Here is a 24,116-nt window from a genome sequence, read left to right as displayed (position 1 = left end):
ACCTGCATCCGAGATGGCTCCTGCATTTTGAAAGCAGAAAGAGCCAGACGCAGCGTTTCACCAAGGAAAGGTCAGTGCCCTTAAGCTGTTTTATTTCCTTCGTCGTAAATCCTTCCAGCAAGGCATATTTTGGCTGGGATCAGCAGTAGTGTGACGTCGTTGAGGAATTTGTTACTTCAGGAAAGTCTCCCCTTACAGACTGTGTAAATCATTTGGACTTTTGCATTTATCGCTTTAAGAACTGTTGGAGCTGCCATATAGCAGTTAACTTCAGGTTAAGTTGGTCGTTTGTTTACTTTTGGTTTTTTATTGAGCAGTGTTTAATAAATGTTTTATTTGTTTATAAAAAACCTGCATCAATTCTACATTCATTGTTGCCGTATCATAACAATCGCAATTCCTTCACCCAACTCCATGCTTCACTGATCAAAGAAGCTACAGACAATTAACGCTGTCTTTATAGAGCACAGCTGCTGAACACCACCTTCAACAGGCCTGGTTAGCATTTTCGTAAGTGAATTGCAGAAGTCCTTATCACTCCACATGTTTGAAAGTCATCTCAAATTGCCTGTTGAACCCATTTATAGTATTTGTTTCACATGCACAATCCTAAAGGAACTCAGCAGGTCAGGCAACATCTATTGAGAAGGATAAACAAACAGTTGACGTTTTGGTCTGAGACCCGTCATAGACGCTGCCTGACCAGCGCAGCTCCTCCAATATTGTTTATTACTCTGGATTTTCAGCATCTGCAGAATCTCATGTTCAATATTTGCCTCAGCAGCATTTGTGTGAAAAAAACCCATTATATTTCTCTTTGCATCCAAAGTCTTTTCTGAAGCATTGACAGCATTAATATCTCAGAGAAAGGAAGGGCCCTCAATTTATTGGATCCATCCTTTGCCATGTTTACTATCCTTCTGAGCAGGAAGAATGAACACCTTGAATACTGAAGGCAGGAAGCTCCGCTGAGGGTGGTAACCAATGTTGTGCCCAATAAAATGAACTGAACATGTTCAGTGGGCTCAAAGGTCAAAACTGGGCACTGGAACTTCAGATGCAATTTCAAACAATCGAAACGTAGGAAACTAAGAGGTGATCTTATAGAGGGGTATCAGATTATGAGGGACATTGATAGGGTGAATGTATGCAAGTCTTTTCCCCAGGTACAGGGAATCAAGAATTTGAAGGCACAGATTTAAGCTGAGAGAAGTAAAATTTAACATGAACTTGCAGGAAAACACTTTTTTTCTCTCAAAAAGATGTTATGTGTGTGGAATAAGCTACTAGAAGTTGTGGTTAAGGCAGGTCCAATCACAACTCTTAGAAGACAGTTAGGTACATGGATTGGAAGGGTTCAGAAGCTTATGGGCCAAACATTAGGACATCTTGGTTGGCATGGGCCAGTTGAACTGAAGGGCTTTTATCCATGCTGTCTGGCTCTGTGACCCAAGATTCCTCCTGCGATTTGGCTCAAATCATCTACATGGACATTAAAAATATTCAGGCATGTTTTTGTACTCATTTCAAGCTACTGCATTATTCCCCTATTCTCCTACTCAGTAAGGTGACCAGGATGGTCAGTGCTATTAGTTGAAATATCACTAAACCCTTTTGAAAAAAAAATCCTAACCGAGGGATGTACTCCACAGTATGCGTGGCCTCCAGCATTCAGATTGTTTTGAGAGCATAAAAACAAAACAGATGGTTGGAAGAATTCAGCAGGTCAAACATCATTTGCGGAGGCAAAGGGATTGTCGACATTTTGCTTCAGGAACCTGACTGAGAGCTGGGTGTGTAGAGGGAAGGTGGCGAGACATTTAGTGAGATATCTGGCGCTAGGTACTGTTGGAACCTGACACCTCTGTGACACAAAGGTTCCTCAGAAATCAAGAGGAGGCATAAAACTTATTGCTTATAACTGTTTTATTAAATGTTACAAGACTGAAAAGCAAGCAAGAAAGAGGAGCCGGGAAAACACCGAAAAGAAAAAAATCATTTGTTATCACCTCAAACTCAGACTAGAGATAACAATTAACCTATAAAATAGTTATATTCAAATGGTGTGACAACTGCTATTGAAAACTGAGAAGCTTCTAAAAAATACAGATACAATTGTACCACAATTACTGGAAAATCCACTGAACGATTACATGTATATGCTGTAAGTGATTATATAAAAATACAATGACAAATTAATGAAATAACAATTCAGTACTTTAATCCAACATTCCCCACCCTCCCAATTCTAAATCATATGTTCAGAATTAGATCTGAAATTCAGAGGCAGAAACACTCATGGGACCTTTGTTAAGTATAAAGTAACTAAAAATTCACCCCGAGTTATGGAAGCATCAATAGTATGTACCTATAAAATATGCTGTTGTCATGGGGAGGGTTCAGACTAATTTGGCAGGGGGATGGGAACCAGAGTGATAGGGCTGAAGACAGGGCGATTGGTATACAATTAGGTGCAGTGTGTAGCGGGAGTGTGAGGAAAGATGGGCAGATGGTAGGGCAAACTTGCAGTCAGTGGGATGAAGTGAAGTGAAACATGGGGGCAAATTTGAAAAGGGTGATGAATACAGGACTGAAAGTGCTGTATTTGAATGCATGCAGTATAACGTAGATGATCTCCTAGTGCAGTTTTAGATTGGTAGGTATGACGATGTGGGCATCACTGGGTTGTGGCTAAAAGAAAACCATAGTTGGGAGGTGAACATTCAAAGACACACATTGCATTGAAAGGACAGATAGGTAGGCAGAGGGGGTGGGATGGCACTGTTGGTAAAAAAAAGCTTAAGTTAAATCCTTAGAAAGAGGTAACACAGGATCAGAAGATGTAGACTCCTTGTGGGTAGTTATTAAGCTGCAAGGGAGTTATATACAGGCCTCCAAACAGTAGCCAGGATATACTGTTTTCAATGGGAAATAGAAAAAGCATGTAATAAGGGCAATGTTACACTGGTCATAGGGAATTTTAATATGCATGTAGATTAGGAAAATCAGGTTGGTGCTGGATCCCAAGAGAGGGAAATTGTAGAATGTCTAAGAAATGGCTTTTTAGAACAGCTTGTGGTTGAGCCCAGTAGGGGAAAAGCAACATTGGATTGGTGTTGTATAATGAACCAGATTTGAGGAAGCCAAGTCATTGAGTATATTTACAGTGGAAATTGATGGGTTCTTGGTTACTCAGGGCATCAGAGGTTACGGGGAAATGGTGCTGAGAGGGGTAACAAATCAGCCATGATGGAATGGTGGAAAAAAACTAGATGGCCTTTATTCTGAATCATAGGAAGGGCGTTGGCCATGGTTTGCTCTCTTCATGGCATGTGGTCAGTTGTTGCTTGATGATTTGATTCACCCTTTCAACTTGTCTAGATGTCTTTGGATAATGGAAAGACCACTCAATGTTCATCAGCCAATGTAATTCCCTGCCAGACACTTCCAGCGAAGTGTCTCTTGGACCCTTGGTCTGAATCAACGTGACATGGCAACCTCCATCTAAAAATGTAGCCCTTTTTCAGTCCTTGAGGAGAAGGGCCACCAGCCCTCATCCGTACTGGTCCCCAGGCCTGACATCTGACCTTGGGTGTTCTGTGTCCATATCATTGGTTTTCAAATGGGAAGCAGAGGTTCAGATTCAGCCTGACGTCTACTACCCTCCGCATCTCTGTTGCTAAACCCTGTCTGTCCCTAATAAGCAACTGAAAAGAAGGACAGAATCTGAGCCGCAACCTCATCAGAGACTGCAGCTTGGCATCTTGTAAGGAAAGGCTTATATTCTAAGGGCTCTTGCACCCCGGTGAGTACAGGCCGAATGAGGTGGTGGGGCTTGGGCCTTTACGTGGGAAAGGAGCCAATGTTTGGCCATTGCTGCAGCAGACTTGGGGACAATTCGATGCGGCAAAACCAAAGCAAGTCGGTGGAGGTGAAGTGGCAGGGCCCGGACCCGAGTGCGAGGAATGACTAAAGGTTTAGCCACTTTAAGTGCTGGGCTGAATTGAAAAGGTCAGTGTGTCGGGACTGGAGATAATAGACAGGCCAGTGTTCAGCTCGCTGCTCCATCAGGTTTACTCAACTCTGCACTGAAGTGAGGCTGCGGCCTGCAACTGACCGGCTCCTGAATCAGCTGCAGTGTTGGCTGGCTCTGTGTCTGTGGACCCACTTTAGTGAACTTCAGTTCTAAAAGTTTTTGGTTATAGGTTATTGGTTTTTGACAATACACAGTAACCAGTTAAACCACTAACTTGTACGTCTTTGGACTGTGGGAGGAAATGCTTAAGGCTGAACTCCAACACCCTGTGTTGCAATAGCATCACGCCAAATGCTATACTATCCTGGTGCCCTGTGGTTACAGACCATGTCCTTGGCAGGTAACCTTTCTGCCTGAGATTGATAACGTGTGTCCACTCTTTGGCTGTTGCATTGCCTTTTGAAGCATTCTTAGGTGCTGTCAGCAGACTGGATAGGTATTATAAAGAATTTACTGGTGTTTCTTTCACGTAATCTACTCAGATCCAATCTTTGCCATGAAACTTTTATGCAAGATATGTCCATCTGAAAATGGTCTTCATCATTCTTCAGAATCTACTTGCCTTCAGTCAGATTTGTGTTACAAACTGAAATGCAGAATACATCTCAGGATTAGCAAGTAAAAGAGATTATCCTACAGTAGAAATGTGCAAAGGTTCTTCCACATGTTTCTGCATTCGGCTCCATTTCAAATAATTTCTTACACCCAACTTTGCTTCAACTCACACATTCTGATCTCATAGTTATGGAGTTAAGTAAGTCAGGGGTAAAATTTTAGAATTAATGCGATTTATTTTGTATACTTCAGTCATCACCACTCATGAATACAGAAGAGAGACTGAGACTGGTTGCAATAAGGGTATTTTTTGAGATTTCGCCAGTAATATCTCATTTGAAGAAGGTGTTGCACGAATATATTAAGTGAAACAAAGGTGTCGTAAAGCCACTCTTTAGATTGGACAGAATCATTCCTTCTTTTAAGCATCATTTAGGCCCTTCAAAGAAAGGCGTAATTCCCAAAGAGCACTCAGATAGTCTTCATTATCATGATCAGTCTCCAAAGCCTTCTCAAAGTATTCAATAGCTTTAGCCTTGTTCCCACTCTGCTGAAACAGTAACCCTTTGATACCAAGGGCCTTGCTGTCATGTGGATTTCTGCAAAGTTTCCTATCTGCCCACTTCTCCAGTTCGTAGTGACATTTTTTCCGCTCACTTGAGTTATATTCAATCTTCAGACCTTTTAGGAATAGGCTGATGGCATTTGCTTCAGATCTTCTATGGTACAGTTGAAATGACCCAGCATGTAAACATATGTTCTGCATATTTTCTGGATGAATATCCTTTAGTTTCTGGAGAAAACTGTAGATCTCGTCTGCTCTAGGGATGTCTCCAATTTTTACATAGAGGTCCGCAAGATCCAATTGTGGTTGAATAGCTGTCCTTTTACGATACTCAGAGGCCTTTTCAAAGTGGTACTTACATTGTTCGATCAACTCAGTTTTGTGCTGAAGTGCATCGTTATAACAATCTGGGTGATATGGTCTGGCTTTCCGTGGCGCGAGTATAGTTCTGTAACAAATGCCCAGCTGGTGATGTACAAAACAGGAATTTGGAGTGAGTTCTAATATACGCTTCAGCAGATTAATAGCTTTGTCCACAGCTCCCTCAAGTCTGTAAAATTTTGCTACATAGCGGAGCACATATGGAAAATCAGGGGTTTTCTTCAATGCCTGTTCAACCAATTCATTTGCTTCTTTCCTTACGTTGAACTTTTGCAGTTTTATGGCCAACAGCGCCATGGCCAGAGAGTGATCTGGATCAAGCTCCAGTACACGTCGCAGATACTTCACTGACTGACTCTGTTCATGATATTCTGTCATTCCAGAAAATGATTCCAGACGAGACAGTGCAGTTGCATATCCCATTATCCACTCAGTGTTGTCAGGATCTTGTTCCAGAGCCTTTGCAAAGCATTCCTTTGCCTCCTCATAGTATTCAGCAGTGGATTTCAACAATGACCATCCCTTCTCCCCGTACACCTCGGGTATCATTGCTGTATAGCGAGGGCCATCACTGAGCGGTTTACAGATCATCTCCAGCTTGTCGAGATAGGACTGGGCCTCGGTCAGTTGTCCCATGTGGTAATGCACCCAGGCAAAGTTTCCATAGGTGACGATGCATCTTCTTTCAAATTCATCTTTGTACTCCTCCCTCAGAATCTTTTCAGCTTCCTTTAAGTTTTTAATGGCTTCTTCATGATTACCTTGCAAGCAGTTCACAAAAGCAAGCTGGTTGTAGGATGTGCCTCGATATTTGTCGTTAAATTGGAGAGAATCTTCTAATCTATACATAAGATCTTCCAAGTCAAGCGTTTCCTTCTTGGGGCTCCACGTGAAGTGACACTGAAGCTGACTGAGCTTCTCTTTCAACGAATCTCTTGGAGTGTTGCTGTAAGAGAGCAAAAATGATTCACTGAGGCAGGTCCACCCTTTCATGCATTATCTGTAGTTACACTCAGCACATCAGGCAGCATATGAAGAAAGAGAAAGCATTAATGTTTCAGGTCATCAACAGAATATGGAGAATTGATTTATGTATTGAGGATGGGAATGTGTATTCTCAGCAGACGGATGCTTCACTACACTGATGATACATTCGGTAATATTGCAAGTGGCACCACAGTTCATTGAACAGCCTTTCCGATGTTGTGCCTGGAACCTGTGCTACAGTCAGAATCAGAAGTTTTTCCCCCTATAGTCTAATACAGTGGCTGGAAGGTAAAGGGTGCAGTTGACTTAAATAAGATGAAACTGATTTTGTGAAGTCTATTAAGATTTTCCAGATGTGCTTGTTAACATTTTGCATGAGAAAAGACCCTGATTTTTGCCAAATACACTGTTAATCCCACCTAATATTTAGCAAAGTCCTATTGGCATTCCCTGTGAAGGTGTACACCTTCCCATGCAAGTGATATGGTTTTGCCAAATTATGCTGATCATGGAGGTTACCAAGAAGGCTGACGAAAGAATGGCGGTGGACATTGTTGACATGGACTTTAGCAAGGCCTTTGACAAAGTCAAATATGAAGGACTGATCCAGAAGGTCAAGTTCCTTGGCATTCTTGATAAACTGGTCAATTGGATCTGATATTGTCATAGTGGGAGCAGCCAGTGTGGTTATTGTTTTGATTGGAGGCCTGTGACTGGTGGTGTGATGAGGGACCACTGCAGTGTCCACTGTTTTTATCATCTGTATTAACGATTTACAGTAGAGAACAAATGTCTTAGGTACATATATACCCAGGGTGCCTAAGAATTTTGTACTATAGTCATTTTATGCATTGCATTGTATTGATGCTACAAAAAAAAACACAAATTTCACGACATATGTGAGTGACGATAAACCTAATTCTGATATGGGTCTCTATTATGGACTGAGAGTGGAAAGGGGGCAGGGAGAGGAGAATCACGGTTGGGAAAAGTGGAAGGGAGAGGGGATGGAACAGAAAGCACCAGAGAGACATTCCGAAATGATCAACAAACCAATTGTATCGAATCAAATTGCCTTGCCTGGTGTCTCAGGGATGGGTGTGTCTGCACCCACGATGTAATCCATCCCTAGCGCTCCTCCACTAACAACTTGTCCCACACCCTTCCTGCAGCACTACAACCTCCCTATTCCCAATATTCTTTGCTTCCACCAGATTTACAAACTTACAAATATTGTCTTGCAAAATTCTCCGGCACTATGCTATGTAATACTGTCTATGACCTTTGCACAGTACTGTAGATCAGAGATTCCCAAACCTTTTTTGAATTACCCCCCACTTTGCTCCCAGCCCTCATCCCCAGTGCCCTCTTCTCCCTTTCTCACCATTAAATAAAAACTATAAAGAACTTTGATTTATGATGCATAATGAAAGAAAAGAGGAACTGCAAATCCAAAGCACTGATAAATAATTGCAAAATATATTCAAATACATTAACACGATAAAATCCTGCAGATGCTGGAAATTCAATCAACACACACAAAATCCTGGTGGAACGCAGCAGGCCAGGCAGCAATTATAGGAAGAAGTACAGTCGATATTTCGGGGGATACAGACGATGGGAGCCAGGGAACTTGAAATCATTGAAAAGATCCAGAGAATGAGAAGTGTCACGAATATAGGTGGGAAAGGATTGAACAAGGGGGGATAAAACAGTGTCACAATAGCATTAGCTTCAATATAATTATGGAGAAGGACAGGACTGGACCCAGAGTTGAGATTTTTGATTAGAGAAAGGCTAACTTTGAGGAGATGCAAAGGGATTTAGAGAGAGTGGATTGGGTCAAGTTGTTTTATGGGAAGGATGTAATAGAGAAATGGAGGTCATTTAAGGGTGAAATTATGAGGGTACAGAATCTTTATGTTCCTGTTAGGTTGAAAGGAAAGGTTAAAGGTTTGAAAGCACCATGGTTTTCAAGGGATATTAGAAACTTGGTTCGGAAAAAGAGGGATGTCTATAATAGATATAGGCAGCATGGAGTAAAGGAATTGCTCGAGGAATATAAAGAATGTAAAAGGAATCTTAAGAAAGAGATTAGAAAAGCTAAAAGAAGATACGAGGTTGGTTTGGCAAATAAGGTGAAAGTAAATCCGAAAGGTTTCTACGGTTATATTAAAAGCAAGAGGATAGTGAGGGATAAAATTGGTCCCTTAGAGAATCAGGGTGGTCAGCCATGTGTGGAGCCGAGGGAGATGGGAGAGATTTTGAACTATTTCTTCTCTTCGGTATTCACTAAGGAGAATGATATTGAATTGTGTAAGGTGTGGGAAACAAGTAAGGAAGTTATGGAACCTATGACAATTAAAGAGGTGGAAGTACTGGCACTTTTAAGAAATTTAAAAGTGGATCAATCTCCGGGTCCTGACAGGATATTCCCCAGGACCTTGAGGGAAGTTTGTGTAGAGATAGCAGGAGCTTTGACGGAGATCTTTCAGATGTCATTAGAAACGGGGATTGTGCTGGAGGATTGGCGTATTGCTCATGTGGTTCCATTGTTTAAAAAGGGTTCTAGAAGTAAGCCTAGCAATTCTAGACCTGTCAGTTTGACATCAGTGGTGGGTAAATTAATGGAATGTATTCTTAGAGATAGTATTAATAATTATCTGGATAGACAGGATCTGATTAGAAGTAGCCAGCACAGATTTGTGCGTGGAAGGTCATGTTTGACAAACCTTATTGAATTTTTTGAAGAAGTTACGAGGAATGTTGACGAGGGTAAGGCAGTGGATGTAGTCTATATGGACTTCAGCAAGGCCTTTGACAAAGTTCCACATGGAAGGTTAGGTAAGAAGGTTCAGTCGCCAGGTATTAATGCTGGAGTAATAAAATGGATTCAACAGTGGCTAGATGGGAGATGCCAGAGAGAAGTGGTGGATAATTGTTTATCGGGATGGAGGCCGGTGACTAGTGGAGTGCCTCAGGGATCTGTTTTGTGCCCAATGTTGTTTGTAATATACATAAATGATCTGGATGATGGGGTGGTAAATTGGATTAGTAAGTATGCCAATGATACTAAGGTAGGAGGTGTTGTGGATAATGAGGTGGGTTTTCAAAGTTTGCAGGGAGATTTATGCCGGATAGAAGAATGGGCTGAATGTTGGCAAATGGAGTTTAATGCTGAGAAGTGTGAGGTTCTACATTTTGGCAAGAATAAACCAAATAGAACATACAGGGTAAATGGTAGGGCATTGAGGAATGCAGTGGAACAGAGAGATATCGGAATAACAGTGCATAGTTCCCTGAAGGTGGAGTCTCATGTAGATAGGGTGGTGAAGAAGGCTTTTGGAATGCTGGTCTTTATAAATCAGAGCATTGAGTACAGAAGTTGGGATGTAATGTTAAAATTGTACAAGGCATTGGTAAGGATAAATTTGGAATATTGTGTATAGTTCTGGTCACCGAATTATAGGAAAGATATCAATAAATTAGAGAGAGTGCAGAGATGATTTACTAGGATGTTACCTAGGTTTCAGCACTTAAGTTACAGAGAAAGGTTGAACAAGTTAGGAGCGTAGAAGGTTGAGGGGGGGATTTGATCGAGGTATTTAAAATTTTGAGAGGGTTAGATAGAGTTGACGTGAATAGGCTGTTTCCATTGAGAGTAGGGGAGATTCAAACGAGAGGACATGATTTGAGAGTTAGGGGGCAAAAGTTTAAGGGAAACATGAGGGGGTATATCTTTACTCAGAGAGTGATAGCTGTGTGGAATGAGCTTCCTGTAGAAGTAGTAGAGGCCAGTTCAGTTGTGTCATTTAAGGTAACATTGGATAGGTATACGGACAGGAAAGGAGTGGAGAGTTATGGGCTGAGTGCGGGTAGGTGGGACTATGTGAGATTAAGAGTTTGGCATGGACTAGGAGGGCCGAGATGGCCTGTTTCGGTGCTGTGATTGTTATATGGAATATACTGTTGGTGGCTGGTAAAAAGACTCTTACTAGGAAATGGTTATCACAGGAGAGCCCAACTTTAAATACATGGATGGAAATTACAATGGACACTTACAAAATGAAGAAGGTAACAGCATCTGTTAATAATGAGCTGGAACAATTTGATTCATACTGGGAAAAATGGTTTAACTACATAATGCCTCATTGGCCTGATTTTATTCTCATAAATCAATGATATGTTGTTAAAAAAAAAATCACTCCCTACTTGTACATAGTTCATTCCTTTTGCTTGTTTTTTCTTTCCACTCTTTTCTTTAAGTGTATACCTCAGATGGATACTATGTGGAGATTTGTAATATATATGATTATATGATATATATGTACAATGTCTGAAATACATCTTATGGAAGTGTTTGTTTGATGATGAACTTCAATAAAAAAAATTAAAAAGATTGCCATAGGATACAGTGAGATAGAGATCAGTTTTAGATTTAGGCGAAGAAATGGCAAATGGAGCTTAATCAGGCCAGGCCAAGTGTGAAGTGTTTATTTGTTGGGAGTTCAAATGTAAAGGGACAGTACGCAGTTACTGGTTGGACCCTTAACAGTGTTGAAGTGCAGAGGAACCTTGGGGTGAAACCCATAGCTCCATGAAAGTGGTTGCACAAGTTGATCGAGTGGTAAGGAAGGGGTACAGCATACTTGGTTTCATTAGTTGAGGCATTTAGTTCAAGAGTCAGGAAGTTATGTTGCAGCTTTATAACCAGTCTGGTTTGGCCAATATGAACGCTTGCATTCAATTTCAGTTGCCCCATTATCAGAAGGATGTGGAGAGGGTAAAAAGAGGTTGACAAGGATGTTGTCTGGATTAGACCTCATGTGGTAAGAACAATGGCCGGACAAACAAGGGTTGTTTCATCTGGAGCAGCAGAAGCTGAGGGAAGACCTGACAGACAGTAATAAGAGTACAAGGCATAAATAGAGTGAATAACCAGTGTCTTTTTCCCAGGGTTGAAAGCACATTGGATTCAGCTTTGATCACACTGTTATAGGAAAGATGTGATTAAATTAGAAAGAGTGCAAAAAAAAAAATTTACAAAGATATTGCCAGGACTCAAGGGTCTGAAATACGGGGAGAGTTTAGACAGGCTGGGTCCCTGTACAGCCGTAAAATAACCTCTCAACTTCTATTTTCAATGCCCTAACTGATGGAAGCCAGCATGCCAAAAGTCTTCTTCTCTGTGCTATATCTGTGAGTACACTTTAAATGACACCTCTTCTCCTTCTGTTTTATAACAATACTCTGGCCCTTCCATTCAATATAAATTTGTCCTTATCTAAATTAAATTTCTTATGTTATTCCTCTGCCTACTTACCTAGCTGATCAAGATCCCACTAAAAATCTTGATACACTTCTTCCCAGACTAAAATACCCATTTTAATGTTATCTGCAATTTTACTAATTATATTTTCTCATCAAAATAACTAATAGTACTGTGCTAAGGTCTTAGGCACCTATGTTGTACAGCTGGGTTCCTAAGACTTTTGCATAGTACTGCAGCAATTTTATGTAGTCTTCTGCCATAAAATAAAAATCATGACAGACATGAGTGATGATAAATCTGATTCTGATGTGGTTCTCTATTGAGGACTGAGAGTGGGAAGGGGGCAGGGAGAGGGGAGTAAAGGGAGAAAGAGGGGAGGCAGCAGGAAGCACCAGAGATATATTCTGTAATGGCCAATAAATCAACTGTTTGGAATCGAGTGACCTTGCTTCATGTATCAGGGCTGGATGTGGCCACACCAGGGTCATTCCCTGCCCCTGACACTTGTCCTACAAATCTCCTGCTGCACTCCACCTTCTCTATTCCCAAAATTATTTGCTCCTGCCAGATTTACAAACTCTTTCACCGCCCTACAGTGACAAATACAGTCCTGTGCAAAGACCTAGCTATATACATGTGTCCAAGACTTTTGCACAGCACTGTAGATAACAAACAACAAGGAGCCCAGCATCAACCCTGGTCCAAGATGATCCTACCACTAAGTACATATTTCCCTTCTCCCCCTCCCTGCTTTCCATACGGAATGCTCTCTACGTGACTTGCTTGTCTACTCATTCCTCCTAACCGATCTACTCCCTGGTACTTATCCTTGTAAACATGACCAGTGCTACACCTCTGTCCTCACCACCAGTCGAGGCCCCAGACAGTCCTTCCCGGTGAGGCGACCCTTCACTTCTGAGTATGAATCAGAACCAGCTTTAATATGTCATGAAACATTATGTTTTGCAGCAATGGAACGTTACAATAGATATTAAAAAACGACTCAATTATAACAATAAGAAATACAACATTGAAAAAGTAATGCAAAAAGAGAACAAAAAGAACAGATTTCTGGGTCATCGATTGTATCTTGTGTTCCCAGTGCAGCATCTCCTACATCAGTGGCACTTGACATAGATTAAGGGATTGCTATGTTAGCACCTTTGCTCTGTCTACCACTTTCTACCCTCCTTTACTCCCTGTATACCCGTGACCGCATTGCTACCCACAGCTCCAATCTGCCGATGACACTACATTGATTGGCCTAATCTCAAGCAATAACGAGGTGGCCTGCAGGGAAGAAGTCGCCTCCCTGATGTAGTGGTGTCAGGAAACCAACCTCTCCCTCATTGTCGCAAAAACAAAGAGCTGGTTGTGGATTACAGGAGGAATGGAGACGGGCTAACCCCTATTGACATCAATGGATCTGGGTTTGACAGGGTAAACAGCTTAAAGTTCCTCAGCATCCATATTACTGAGGTCCTCACGTGGTCTGTTCACACCAGCTGTGTGGTGAAAAAGGCACAATAGCACCTCTTTCACCTGGGACGGTTGTGGAAGTTTGGTATGGGCCCCCAAACCCTAAGAACTTCCTGCAGGGGCACAATTGAGAGCATCCTGACTGGTGACATCACTGCCTGGTATGGGAACTGTGCCTCCCTTAATTGCAGGACTCTGCAGAGAATGGTGCAGACAGCCCAGCACATCTGTACATGTACAACACATTGGAGAAACTCATTAGGTCGGGCAGCATCCGTGGAAACAAGCAGTCAACGTTTCAGGCCGAGGCCCTTCGTCAGGACTGCTCGTTTCCACGGATGTTGCCCGACCTGCTGAGTTCCTCCAGCATGTTGTACGTGTTGCTTTGACCACAGCATCTGCAGTGTACTCTGTGTTTACCAGCATGTCTGTAGTTGTGAACTTCCCATGATTCAGGACCCCAACAGACTCATAAGTGAAGTGTTGCCTCACCTGGAAGGACTGTTTGGGGCCCTGAATGGTGGTAAGAGAGGAGATGTAGGGACAGGTGTAGCACTTACGCTTGCAGGAATAAGTGCCAGGTGGGAGATCTGTGGGGAGGGACGTGTGGACCAGGCAGTCGCGGAGGGAACGATCCCTGCGAAAATTTCATCGAATTTGCCTCTAACTTTCACCCAGCCCTCAAATTCACTTGGTCCATCTCGGACACTTCTCTCCCCTTTCTCGATCTCTCGGTCTCAATCTCTGGAGATAGACTGTCCACTGACATCTTCTATAAACCCACCGACTCCCATAGCTACCTTGATTATACCTCTTCCCACCCTGCCAAATGCAAAAATTCTATTCCCTATTCCCAGTTCCTCTGTCTCCACTGCATCTGCTCCAGGGATCAGGCTTTCCGTTCCAGGACATCCCAAATGTACTCTTTCTTTAAGAATTGTGGTTTCCCTTCTGCCGTCATCAATGATGCCCTCACCCGCATCTCCTCCATTTCCCACACTTCAGCCCTCACCCCATCCTCCTGTCACCACAACAGGGACCGTGTCCCCCTTCTCCTCACCTATCACCCCACCAGCCTCCGGATCCAGCATATTATCCTCCCAACTTCCGCCAACTTCTCCAGGACCCCACCACCCAGCACATCTTTCCCTCTCTACCCTCTCTGCTTTTTGCAGGGATCGTTCCCTCCGCGACTGCCTGGTCCACACGTCCCTTCCCACAGATCTCCCACCTGGCACTTATCCCTGCAAGCGTAAGTGCTACACCTGTCCCTACATCGCCACTATTACCACCATTCAGGGCCCCAAACAGTCCTTCCAGGTGAGGCAACACTTCACTTGTGAGTCTGTTGGGGTAATCTATTGCATCCGGTGCTCCCAGTGCGGCCTCGTCCACATCGGCGAGAGCCGACGCAGATTGAGGGACCGCTTCGTCAAGCACCTCTGCTCCATCCACCACAACAGTCAGGATCTCCCGGTTGCAACCCACTTCAACTCTCCTTCACATTCCCATTCGGATATGTCCATACATGGTCTCCTCTACGGCCACCATGAGGCCAAACTCAGGTTGGAGGAGCAACATCTCATATACCGTCTGGGTAGTCTCCAGCCCCTTGGTATGAACATTGAATTCTCCACCTTCGGGTAATTCCCTCCCTCTCTCTACCCCTATCACACTTTCACTCTGCCTCCTCTTCCAGCTGCCTATCACCTCTCATGACTCTGCCTTCTTCTACTACTCATAGTGCTTTCCCCTTAGATTCCTTCTTCACCTCTCCTGCCTATCCCCTCCCTGCTTCCCCTCCCCCACTCCTTGATCTTTCCTCTGATTGGTTTTCCACCCTCCCCCACCTTCTTTATAGGGCTCCTGTCCCCCCATCTTTAGTCCTGACGAAGGGTCTCGACCCGAAACGTTGACTGCTTCTTTCAACGGATGCTGCCCGACCTGCTGAGTTCATCCAGCTTGTTTGTTCCCCAGCGCCCCGTTAGTCACGTCACACTCCTTAATGTGACTCCCGTTTTCCTCTCTTCTTACACTTCAGTAACCCAGAAAACAGATATTACGTCGAATTCCTAAACATTGGTGTTTCCATGCCGTAGACTTGCCTCGCCCCGTATAGTCTCAGTGCTCAGAGATCTCGGGATCAAGCTAAATTTCCAAGGTCTTTAACTAGAAAGTGTTCCCCTCCCCAAATGCTTAAAAAACAGAGAGATCAAAATCCTTACTCTAAATAATTACAGATCCTAAGACAATTATTACGTTTGAGTGATTCAGTTGTGCATAACGGTACTATCATTTTCTTAGAATAACACGGTGTAAATTCAAGGTTTAACTCACCTCATGATGCTGCTCGGGATTTTCGCTTCTCCTTGTTGAGCTGGTTAACTGTGAAACTGACTTGGCTCTCTAGTCAGCTTTATAGTCCGCAAGCTGCGCGTAAATCCACAGATCACCGCCTGAAATCGGAATTCGAAACTGAAACTAGGAAACCCGCAAAGCCCTCTCTGGAAATTAACCTTTTCCTGAAAAAGTCTCCATGTATTCCAAAGATGAGGAACGTTATATTCACGCAAGGCGACGTCAACAGTGAAATGTCTGCTGCTTCCATTTTTAACCCTTAAAACACGCTCCTCTTGCGAAGAACCAGAATTACAATGGGACATCCCCAGAATTGAGCAGTTCGCTCTTAATTACCGATTCACGGACCACTTGACCTCTCCGAATTCTGCTCGTTGGAGCCGGCTCAGAAACATCCTGGGGCATTGACGTAGAGGACAGATACCAAATGAATACGGGGTTAGCGTGGAGGGGAAGAGACAGCGTGTTTCCTGCAGTGGGCTCATCAATAATTATAGCCTGGAATCTTTTAAATTAGGAACCTCTGAGCGGAGAAGAGAAAGCAGGGAACACGAGCAAGACTGAATAATGGCACGGGGAACGGAGTTAATGAGAGTGAATGGAGAGAGACGGAGCCAGTTTGCTCTGAACTGTGAAGCAGATTTCAAGCTTGGGTTTATACAATTGTGGGGACTGTTGTGGAAGGAAACGTGGGCCAAATTAATCGTTCTGTCTGAAAATAAAAACGGATATGTTATTCTGTTGGATGTTTAATTCGTTTTGCTCTGGGTTATAGGGTGTCTACAGCCTTCGTGCGTGTGTTATTTAGTGAGTGGGAATGAAAGGTAAACAGAATGTATTGACATGGGATGTGACGCCTCCACTTTGTCCATCTGCACTGCATTTTCTCTGCAACTGCAATGATATATACTACAATCTTCTGTTTTCTTTCTGCTTCCACGAAACATTTATGTAAGGCATCATGTGTCTTAAAAGCTTTGGGTTGCTTTTCACTGGATCTCTGAATGTGACAATAACAAGCCTACACGAAGCATTACCAATGAATGTAAGGAGACATGCGTCATTTTTATAAATAAAATATATCATTGAAGTAAAAGTAGAGGGTTGGTGACAAGATAGGGAAAGGGATATTGGGGTGGGAGCGCGGAATAGGGATGGTGGTGCTGGTTGGAGGGTGGAGGGGAGTGGCAGTCGTTGGGATCAGATAGCTGGCAAATGAAAAGCTGGTATGAGTGGTATGGGCGGGAGAGCGGCGGGCAAGATGAGGGTCGACCGACGGTTATGAGATACCCACACCCCTCGAGTACGTTGGTGCCAGATGACATTGTCTATGAAACTCGATAAGGCCGTGCCCCAGTTTTTTACATCCATGGCAGTCTCGATTAGTACACAATCTACTGCAGGAAGATTGATCAGCTGATCAAGCGACATCTGTGGGTGAAAAGAGTTCTGCCAACGTTTTGGGTCGAAACCGTGCAGCAGGACTTCACAATCAGCGACCGTCCTTTCTTGGCATCCGCGCTGATCCTGAACGCTCCTGGAACAGTGAAAAGCAAATTCCCCAGTGCATACTTCGTTAGTCACGTTGCTCCTTAATACGACTCTTGTTTTCCTCTCCTCTTACACTTCAGTAACCCAACAAACAGATTTTGCGTCGAACTGCTAAACACTGGTATTTCCATGCTGTGGACTTCACTCGCCCCCTTTATCCCAGCGTTCAGAGATCCCGGGATCAAGCTAAAATCTAAACTTAAAATGTGAACCCCTAAGTGGTTAAAGACCAGGCTCAGATCAAAATCCCTACTCTACGTAATTCACAGATCCTGTGATTAATATTACTATTGACTGATACAGCTATCATCTTCTTAGCGTGTATAGATTTTTAATAACACGGTGTAAATTCAGGGTTTAACACCTCATGATGCTGCTCAGGATTCTCGCAGCATCTAGTTGAGCTGTTCACCGGAGAAACTGGACAAGATACAACTCTCCGGTCAGTTTTATGGTCTGCAAGCTCCACGAATCACTGCCTGAAATCGGAGTTCGAAACTGAACTTACAAAACCCGCATTTTCCGCACTAGAAATTTACCGTTTCATGGAAAACTCCCCAAAGACGGGGAACGCTGTATTCACGGTGGGCGGTGACAACATCGAGAGGTGGCCGTGGCTTCCATTTTAACCCTGACGCACCAAGCACGTGGAGTTAGAATCGGCGAGTCCCAGAATTGTGGAATTGTCCCCCTGAATCACAGACCACTTGATCTCACCGAATGCTGGAGGGAGGGAGGGAGGGAGAAGGGGAGGGAGAAAGCGAGAGGGAAGGAATATATGCCTTTACTTCTGACATTGGCAACATCAGGACTTTGATTTGAATATTCATTGACCTGTCAGACACCACCTCACTGCCGGCAGTTCAGGTCCACACGACTTCGGTGATTTGGATCCGGAGGATAACTGAATGGCTCTCGGGGGCCCAGTTAATTTCATGGAGAGGGAGTGCACTGCACACCTCAAGCAGAGCCCCGGGGTCAGATGCTGAGTGTCAGTTTGCGGAATGCCTCCCATTGTCTCTTGACATCTTTGTGGTACCAGGGTCAGGGGATGCACATGGCAAGCAACACAAACCATTATACATTACATGCCCTTTGAGTCATACCGCCCAGCGAACCCCTGATTTAAGACTATAAGAGTTAGACCAGTTGGCCCAACACATCTGCTCCGCCATTTCATCGTGGCTGATCCAATTTTCCTCAGCCTCAGTCTCCTGCCTTCTCCCAATATCCCTTCGTGCTCTGATTAATCAAGAATCTATCAACCTCTGCCTTAAATACACATACAGACTTGGCTTTCACAGCTGCCTGTAGCAAAGAATTCCATAGATTCACCACTCTCTGGCTAAAGAAATTCCTCCTTATCTCCGTTCGCAGAGGATGCCCCTCTATTCTGAGACTGTGTCCTCTGGTCTTAGACCCCCCCCCCCCCCTCACCACAGGAAACATCCTCTCCCCATCCACTCTATCAAGGCCTTTCACCATTCGATAGGTTTCATTGAGGTCACCTGTTGCTCTTCTGAATTCCAGTGAATACAGGCCCAGAGTCATCAAACGCTCTTCATATGACAAGCCATTTAATCTTGGAATCATTTTCGTGAGCCTCCTTTGAACCCTCTCCAGTTTCAGCACATCCTTTCTAAAAAAGGGGGCCCAAACCTGATCATAACACTCCAAGTGAGGCCTCATCAGTGCTTCATAAAGTTTCAACATAAGTAGTGCAGAAACAGAGATAAAAACAGCAGCGAGGTATTGTCCATGGGCTCAATGTCCATTTAGATATCAGATTGCAGAGGGGAAGAAGCTGTTCCTGAAACACTGAGTGCCTTCAGGCTTCTGTACCTCCTTCCTGATGGGAGCAGTGAGAACAGAGCATGTCCTGGGCAATTAATGATGTATGCCGCCATTTTGTGCCATCAATCCTTGAAGATGTGCTTGAATACTTTGGAGGTTAGTGTCCATGATGGAGTAGACAAAAATTATAAATCTGTGCCGCTTATTTTGATCCTCTGCAGTGGCATCACAACCCACCCCCGCCCACCATACCAATGGTGATGCAGCCAGTTAGAATGCCCTCCACATTACATCTGTAGAAATTTGAGAGAGCCTTTGGTGACATACTAAATCTCCTCAAACACTCATGAAATATAGCCGCTGCCGTGCTTCCTTTGCAGATGCATCACTATGTTGGGCCCAGGATAGCTCCTCTGAGATATTGCCACCAGAGAGGACGGCTGAGAGACACCAGTCAGTGTACAGATATCCCCTCAAAGAAAGGGAATGGGAGACACTGGTTAGTGTGCAATATGTACCCGTAAGACAAAGAGAGCCTCATCAGCAGCAATGATGAGTTGGCATACAGAGAGGCATGGCAAATAGTTCGAGAACAACGACTCCTCTCAATGTGGACAAGACAAAAGAGATGACTGTGAACTTCAGGAAGGCACAGATCAGCTACTCTCCATTGCACGTCAATGGCTCTGCTGGGAAGAGAGTGAAGAGCACAAAATTCCTTGGTGTGCACAAAACGGATGATCTAACCTGGGCCCACTGATGCACCGTCAATAACTCTCAGAGACGGGAGGCAAATGATAGGCTTTTATTAGCTGCAAAAAATGACCACACAACATCCTGGAGACTGAGGGGGGAGCAGTGCCTCCAACCGCCTTTATACAGGGGTCTGTGGGAGGAGCCACAGGAGCAGTAAGCAGAGGGGCGTGTCCAGACAGGTATATGTAGTTCACCACACCCACAACACCTCCTAACCACTTAAGAAGCCACAGCAATGGCCATTCTTTCTATGAAGACCGAGAAATGCTAGTCCATCCATTCTAACAGCTTTCTACAAGAGCACCATTGAGCATGTCCTATGCGGCTGTGTCATTGTGTTATATCGAAGCTCTATGACATTGGACCTTGACCCTCAAAGGATAATGGAAACTGCTGAGAGGATCACAGAGGTCTCCATCGCATTACTTGTGACATTTACCGGGTGCATTGCAGAGGAAGGGCCTGAAGCATTGTTGAAGGTCCCTCCCACCAATCCTATAATCTCTTTGACTCACTACTGCCAGGAAGGAGGCATGGAAGCATCAGGTTTAGGACTGGTAGACTGGTTATTAGCTTCTTCCCCCAGCCTGTGAGACTAATGAATATCCTGTATTGCCAGTGAGCTGTTTACTTGTGCTGAGTATTACATGCATTTTCAAGGAGATTTATTGACTTATTTATGGTAATATTTTGTTTTATGTGCTATGTGTGATATATGGGTGCACCGTGGTCTTGGGGGATGTTGTTAACTATGTGCTCAGAGCCATGTTGAACCAGTTTACTTTTGTGTCTTTAGATGACATCCTTATCTATTTCTGCTCTTATCAGGAACACGTCCATCATGTCTGCAGGGTTCTCAAAAATAACCTGTATGACAAGCCTGAGAAATGCAAGCTCTATAAAGATCAGATGTCATTTTTGGGCTATATACTTACCACATCCAGTGTTCAAATGAACCCAAGTAAAGTTCAGGCTTTTATAGAGTGGCCCAAACTGTCTACAGTCAAACAAGTATGGTGGCTCATGGGTTTGCGAACTTTTATTGCTGCTTCATCCGGAATTTTGGCTCTATCGAGGCTCCCATAAATGCATTCACCATGAAGACCTTGGCAGGATTCCAGTGGACTAATAGTGCCGACGAAGCATTTTCAAAGTTAAGGTGACGTTTTACCACTGTTCACAGCCATTTATAGTTGAGGAGGATGCATCTGATGTTGGCATTGGAGCTGTTCTCTCCCCGCGCTCTTCTGCGGATAGCTGGCTGCATCCTCTGCCTTTCTTTCCCTTCGCTTGACTCCAGCCAAGAGTAACTACAATGTTGGAAACCAGGAGCTTCTGGCTGTCAAGGAGGCCCTGGAGGAAGGGAAAGACCTGCTGGAGGGGGAGGGCATCCTTTCTTGGTCTGGACCCATCACAAGAACCTACAGTCAGGATGCAAAGAGACTCAACTCCCGTCAAGCCCAGTGGGCTCTCTTCTTCACCTAGTTTAACTTCATCCTCACCTATCATCCCAACAGCAAGAATACCCACATTAGCACAGCTGAACCGACAGATCTGAGCACCGTACCTCCCCCAGCAACAGCTGCCCAGACTGGGTGAAGGAGCAATTCAACACTGTGTTACTTCTCCTCTACAATCTCTCTGCTGGCTTCTCCTCTGACCGGCGTTTCCCCACACACCATCCCATGTACTTTCTCAAAGGGAAGACACTTCGGCTACCTCTGGAGTATTCTTCAAGTTAGAATCTAACTCCTGCACTTCCTTCTCCCATTCTCTAATCATTTTCCTAGGTAACCTTGCCTCAGCACATGTTAAGTCACTGGGATCAAACAGTTCCAACATATTTCTAAGTTCATCGGTGCTGTGAGACACCGATGTCCTTAACCATCTACAGTAGCTATCGGTTCCTGCTCTAAAGGATCACAATCTAATGTCGATCCATACGCACCTTGAAACACCACCTACAGATGGGATGCCAATGTACTGGGGTGTTCTCCTTCCCACTGGTAACATTGATATAACACATCTATTGGGTCCCCGCTATTATTAACAATAACAGTCAATATCGCATTCTTTAACTCCTCATTTGATCCCCCAGTGTTTCGCTGTGTTTCTGGCAAAGTGGAGTGTATGGATGCAAGGACATTATCATCAACATTCGTTGTTTGGCATCATCTAGTCTGTGTATTGCTTTCTGGTAAGTAATTGCTTGGAAAAGTTCCCTAGGATCAACCCCGGGCATAAATATACCGATTAACTTTGCAATATCCCTCTGCTGCTGTACCCCGAACAGTTATATCTTGGCTTTGATTTCCTGCTCCAGCTCCTCCCTTTCTGATAGTAACTGGGTGGGGGGGGGGGGGGGGGTGAATCTTGCCGATGGCAGCACAGTCTCTTTTTGGATATACGCTGGCGGGTTGACCTCAGGAGGAAGCTTCTCATTAAAAAGATAACTGTTTGCCTTATCTGCTAACCCATTCCAATCGCTATCTCCTTATTCATCCTCCTTCCCTCTTTTAGAACCAATAGCAAATATTATTTCTTTCTGTGCAGTAGCTTGGTCCTGCAGCTTTTGTATCTGCTTTAAACGCTTTGTATGATCCCATTATTACACTCCTTTCCGTGCACTGATTTCTGTAATACATTCATAGCTGCTTTTAAATAACTGCACTGGATCTTTAATTCCTCCAGTTTGTTCTTAACTAAATTATCTTCTTCCTCCTGTTTACTCCTTTCTTTAACCAATTTCTCACACTTTAGCTGAAATTGTTCATATGACCAAATCCATACTTCTCTGCCCCTGCAAGTCAGTAGCCTTACCCTAAAGGGTTTCTACCTCCTTTTGGAGCCTTTTGTTTTTGTCTTCTAATCTATCCACTCTAGTTTCTCAAACATATTCCAGGATATCCTACTGTTGGCTTCTGCTTTTTGCCGCAATTTCAGGAATTCCCATTTTAATCTGTCTCGTTTGGCCTAGGCTTTTTGCTGACATTTCAGGATTTCCCGATACACTCTATCTCGCTCGGCTTCAGCTTTTTGCTGAAATAATTTTAAATCCTCAATCGAACTGGCAACTGCTACTGGCCGCTGTAGCCATTGAAATTCCTTATCTGACAATTTCCCCTGAGCAATCTTAAAAAAATACTTTCCCTGCAGTTTTCCCTTCAGTGCTAGTATAACTAGCATGCTCTCCATATTGTGGCCATTTCCCCTAAATGTATTTCTGGAGAAATCCCCTCCAATTAAAACAATCCATGTCCTCTGGACTTGCAGAATTCCCTGAATTCTTCATGCTGAGTCAGTAATAACTAGTTAAATTAGCCCTAAATCTCTCTGTTTCTCATCCACGTGGTCTGTCTTAAGTCTCCCACTAACTCAATGGGAGATTTATGCTCAAGCCCAACCAGGGACACCAATTCTGTTACAATGATCTATCCCTTAGTAATAACAATCAGGGAGGCACAGAGAGAATACGTAATTACGAACAAGTACCTTTATTGTCTCAATGGAAGAACACGAGAACTTACAGTAACGAATACCTGTCTGTATAACTTCTAAGTTTTCCAGACCCCCCATGAACAGTCAAAGAATAGAAAACATAATGACACAATGAGTCTCTGCTAGCTGTGTGTTTCTTGTAGTCCCGTTTCGAATCTCCATGTTGTGGGCCACCTCTCATCCACGATGGTGGGTCTCTACAGAGAGTCATCACTATCTTGTATCTGATAACATTTATTTTATACTTCATTTCTTACCAGTTCAAATCATACTTTTTAGTGTTATTGGCTATGGGTCAGGTGAATGACCTTTAACACCTTCTCATTGGCTCTGATGCAGAAGTGACAACTGGTCATTTATGGCTCTTTGTTCTCTTTGACTCCGACTAGTTTCAAACAGTCAAACCAGTTCTAGACCCTGAGTCTAATGCAATTAGTTCTGCAAACCTGCCTTTATATATAATACAGAAATCATCTGAGAATTCCTTCAGGTTTAACAGGTCAGTAGCAGAAATTCCTTGTGTTCACTTTCAGTTGCACTGATTAGAGTGTCCCAGAGCCAGGGTCGATTCAGAGTTCACAAAATGGGAGGCTTGCAAGGACAGTCTCACAAAATGGCTGACTCCACCTCCTTCAAGCGCATGACAAGAACAAAGACAAATAGTTTGTCTCCTTCCACTATCCTTAACTCATTTGAATCCACTGATTTGTAGACCGTAGTTCTTTCTTACCAACAATAGAACTTCTAAGCAAACATACTGGTGTTATGTACCCAGTAACTGGGTGTCTAACCAGCAGAGAAAGAAGTATCTGTTGGAGTCTGGTGGTACTATTTTCAAATAGTGTTTATTAGTAAAATACACAAATCAATATCAACAATGCAAA

At 43.6% G+C, this 24,116-nt stretch overlaps 1 protein-coding gene across 1 annotated transcript; it reads right to left on the bottom strand.

The window, feature by feature from the left end:
• Positions 1–1,914: 1,914 nt before the first annotated feature.
• Positions 1,915–16,179, bottom strand: LOC132379529 (interferon-induced protein with tetratricopeptide repeats 1-like). Its single transcript, XM_059947512.1, has 2 exons — positions 15,613–16,179; positions 1,915–6,483 (listed from the first exon to the last, which is right to left on the bottom strand). Exons 1-2 carry the CDS (start codon positions 15,615–15,617, stop codon positions 5,013–5,015), a joined length of 1,476 nt encoding a protein of 491 aa, XP_059803495.1. The 5' UTR covers positions 15,618–16,179; the 3' UTR covers positions 1,915–5,012.
• Positions 16,180–24,116: the final 7,937 nt, after the last annotated feature.

The sequence above is a fragment of the Hypanus sabinus genome, chromosome 22 (genome assembly GCF_030144855.1).
Source record: "Hypanus sabinus isolate sHypSab1 chromosome 22, sHypSab1.hap1, whole genome shotgun sequence".
Classification (NCBI taxonomy): domain Eukaryota; kingdom Metazoa; phylum Chordata; class Chondrichthyes; order Myliobatiformes; family Dasyatidae; genus Hypanus; species Hypanus sabinus.
Note: the sequence above shows the minus strand (reverse complement) of the source record. Positions and strands in the feature narration are given on the sequence as shown.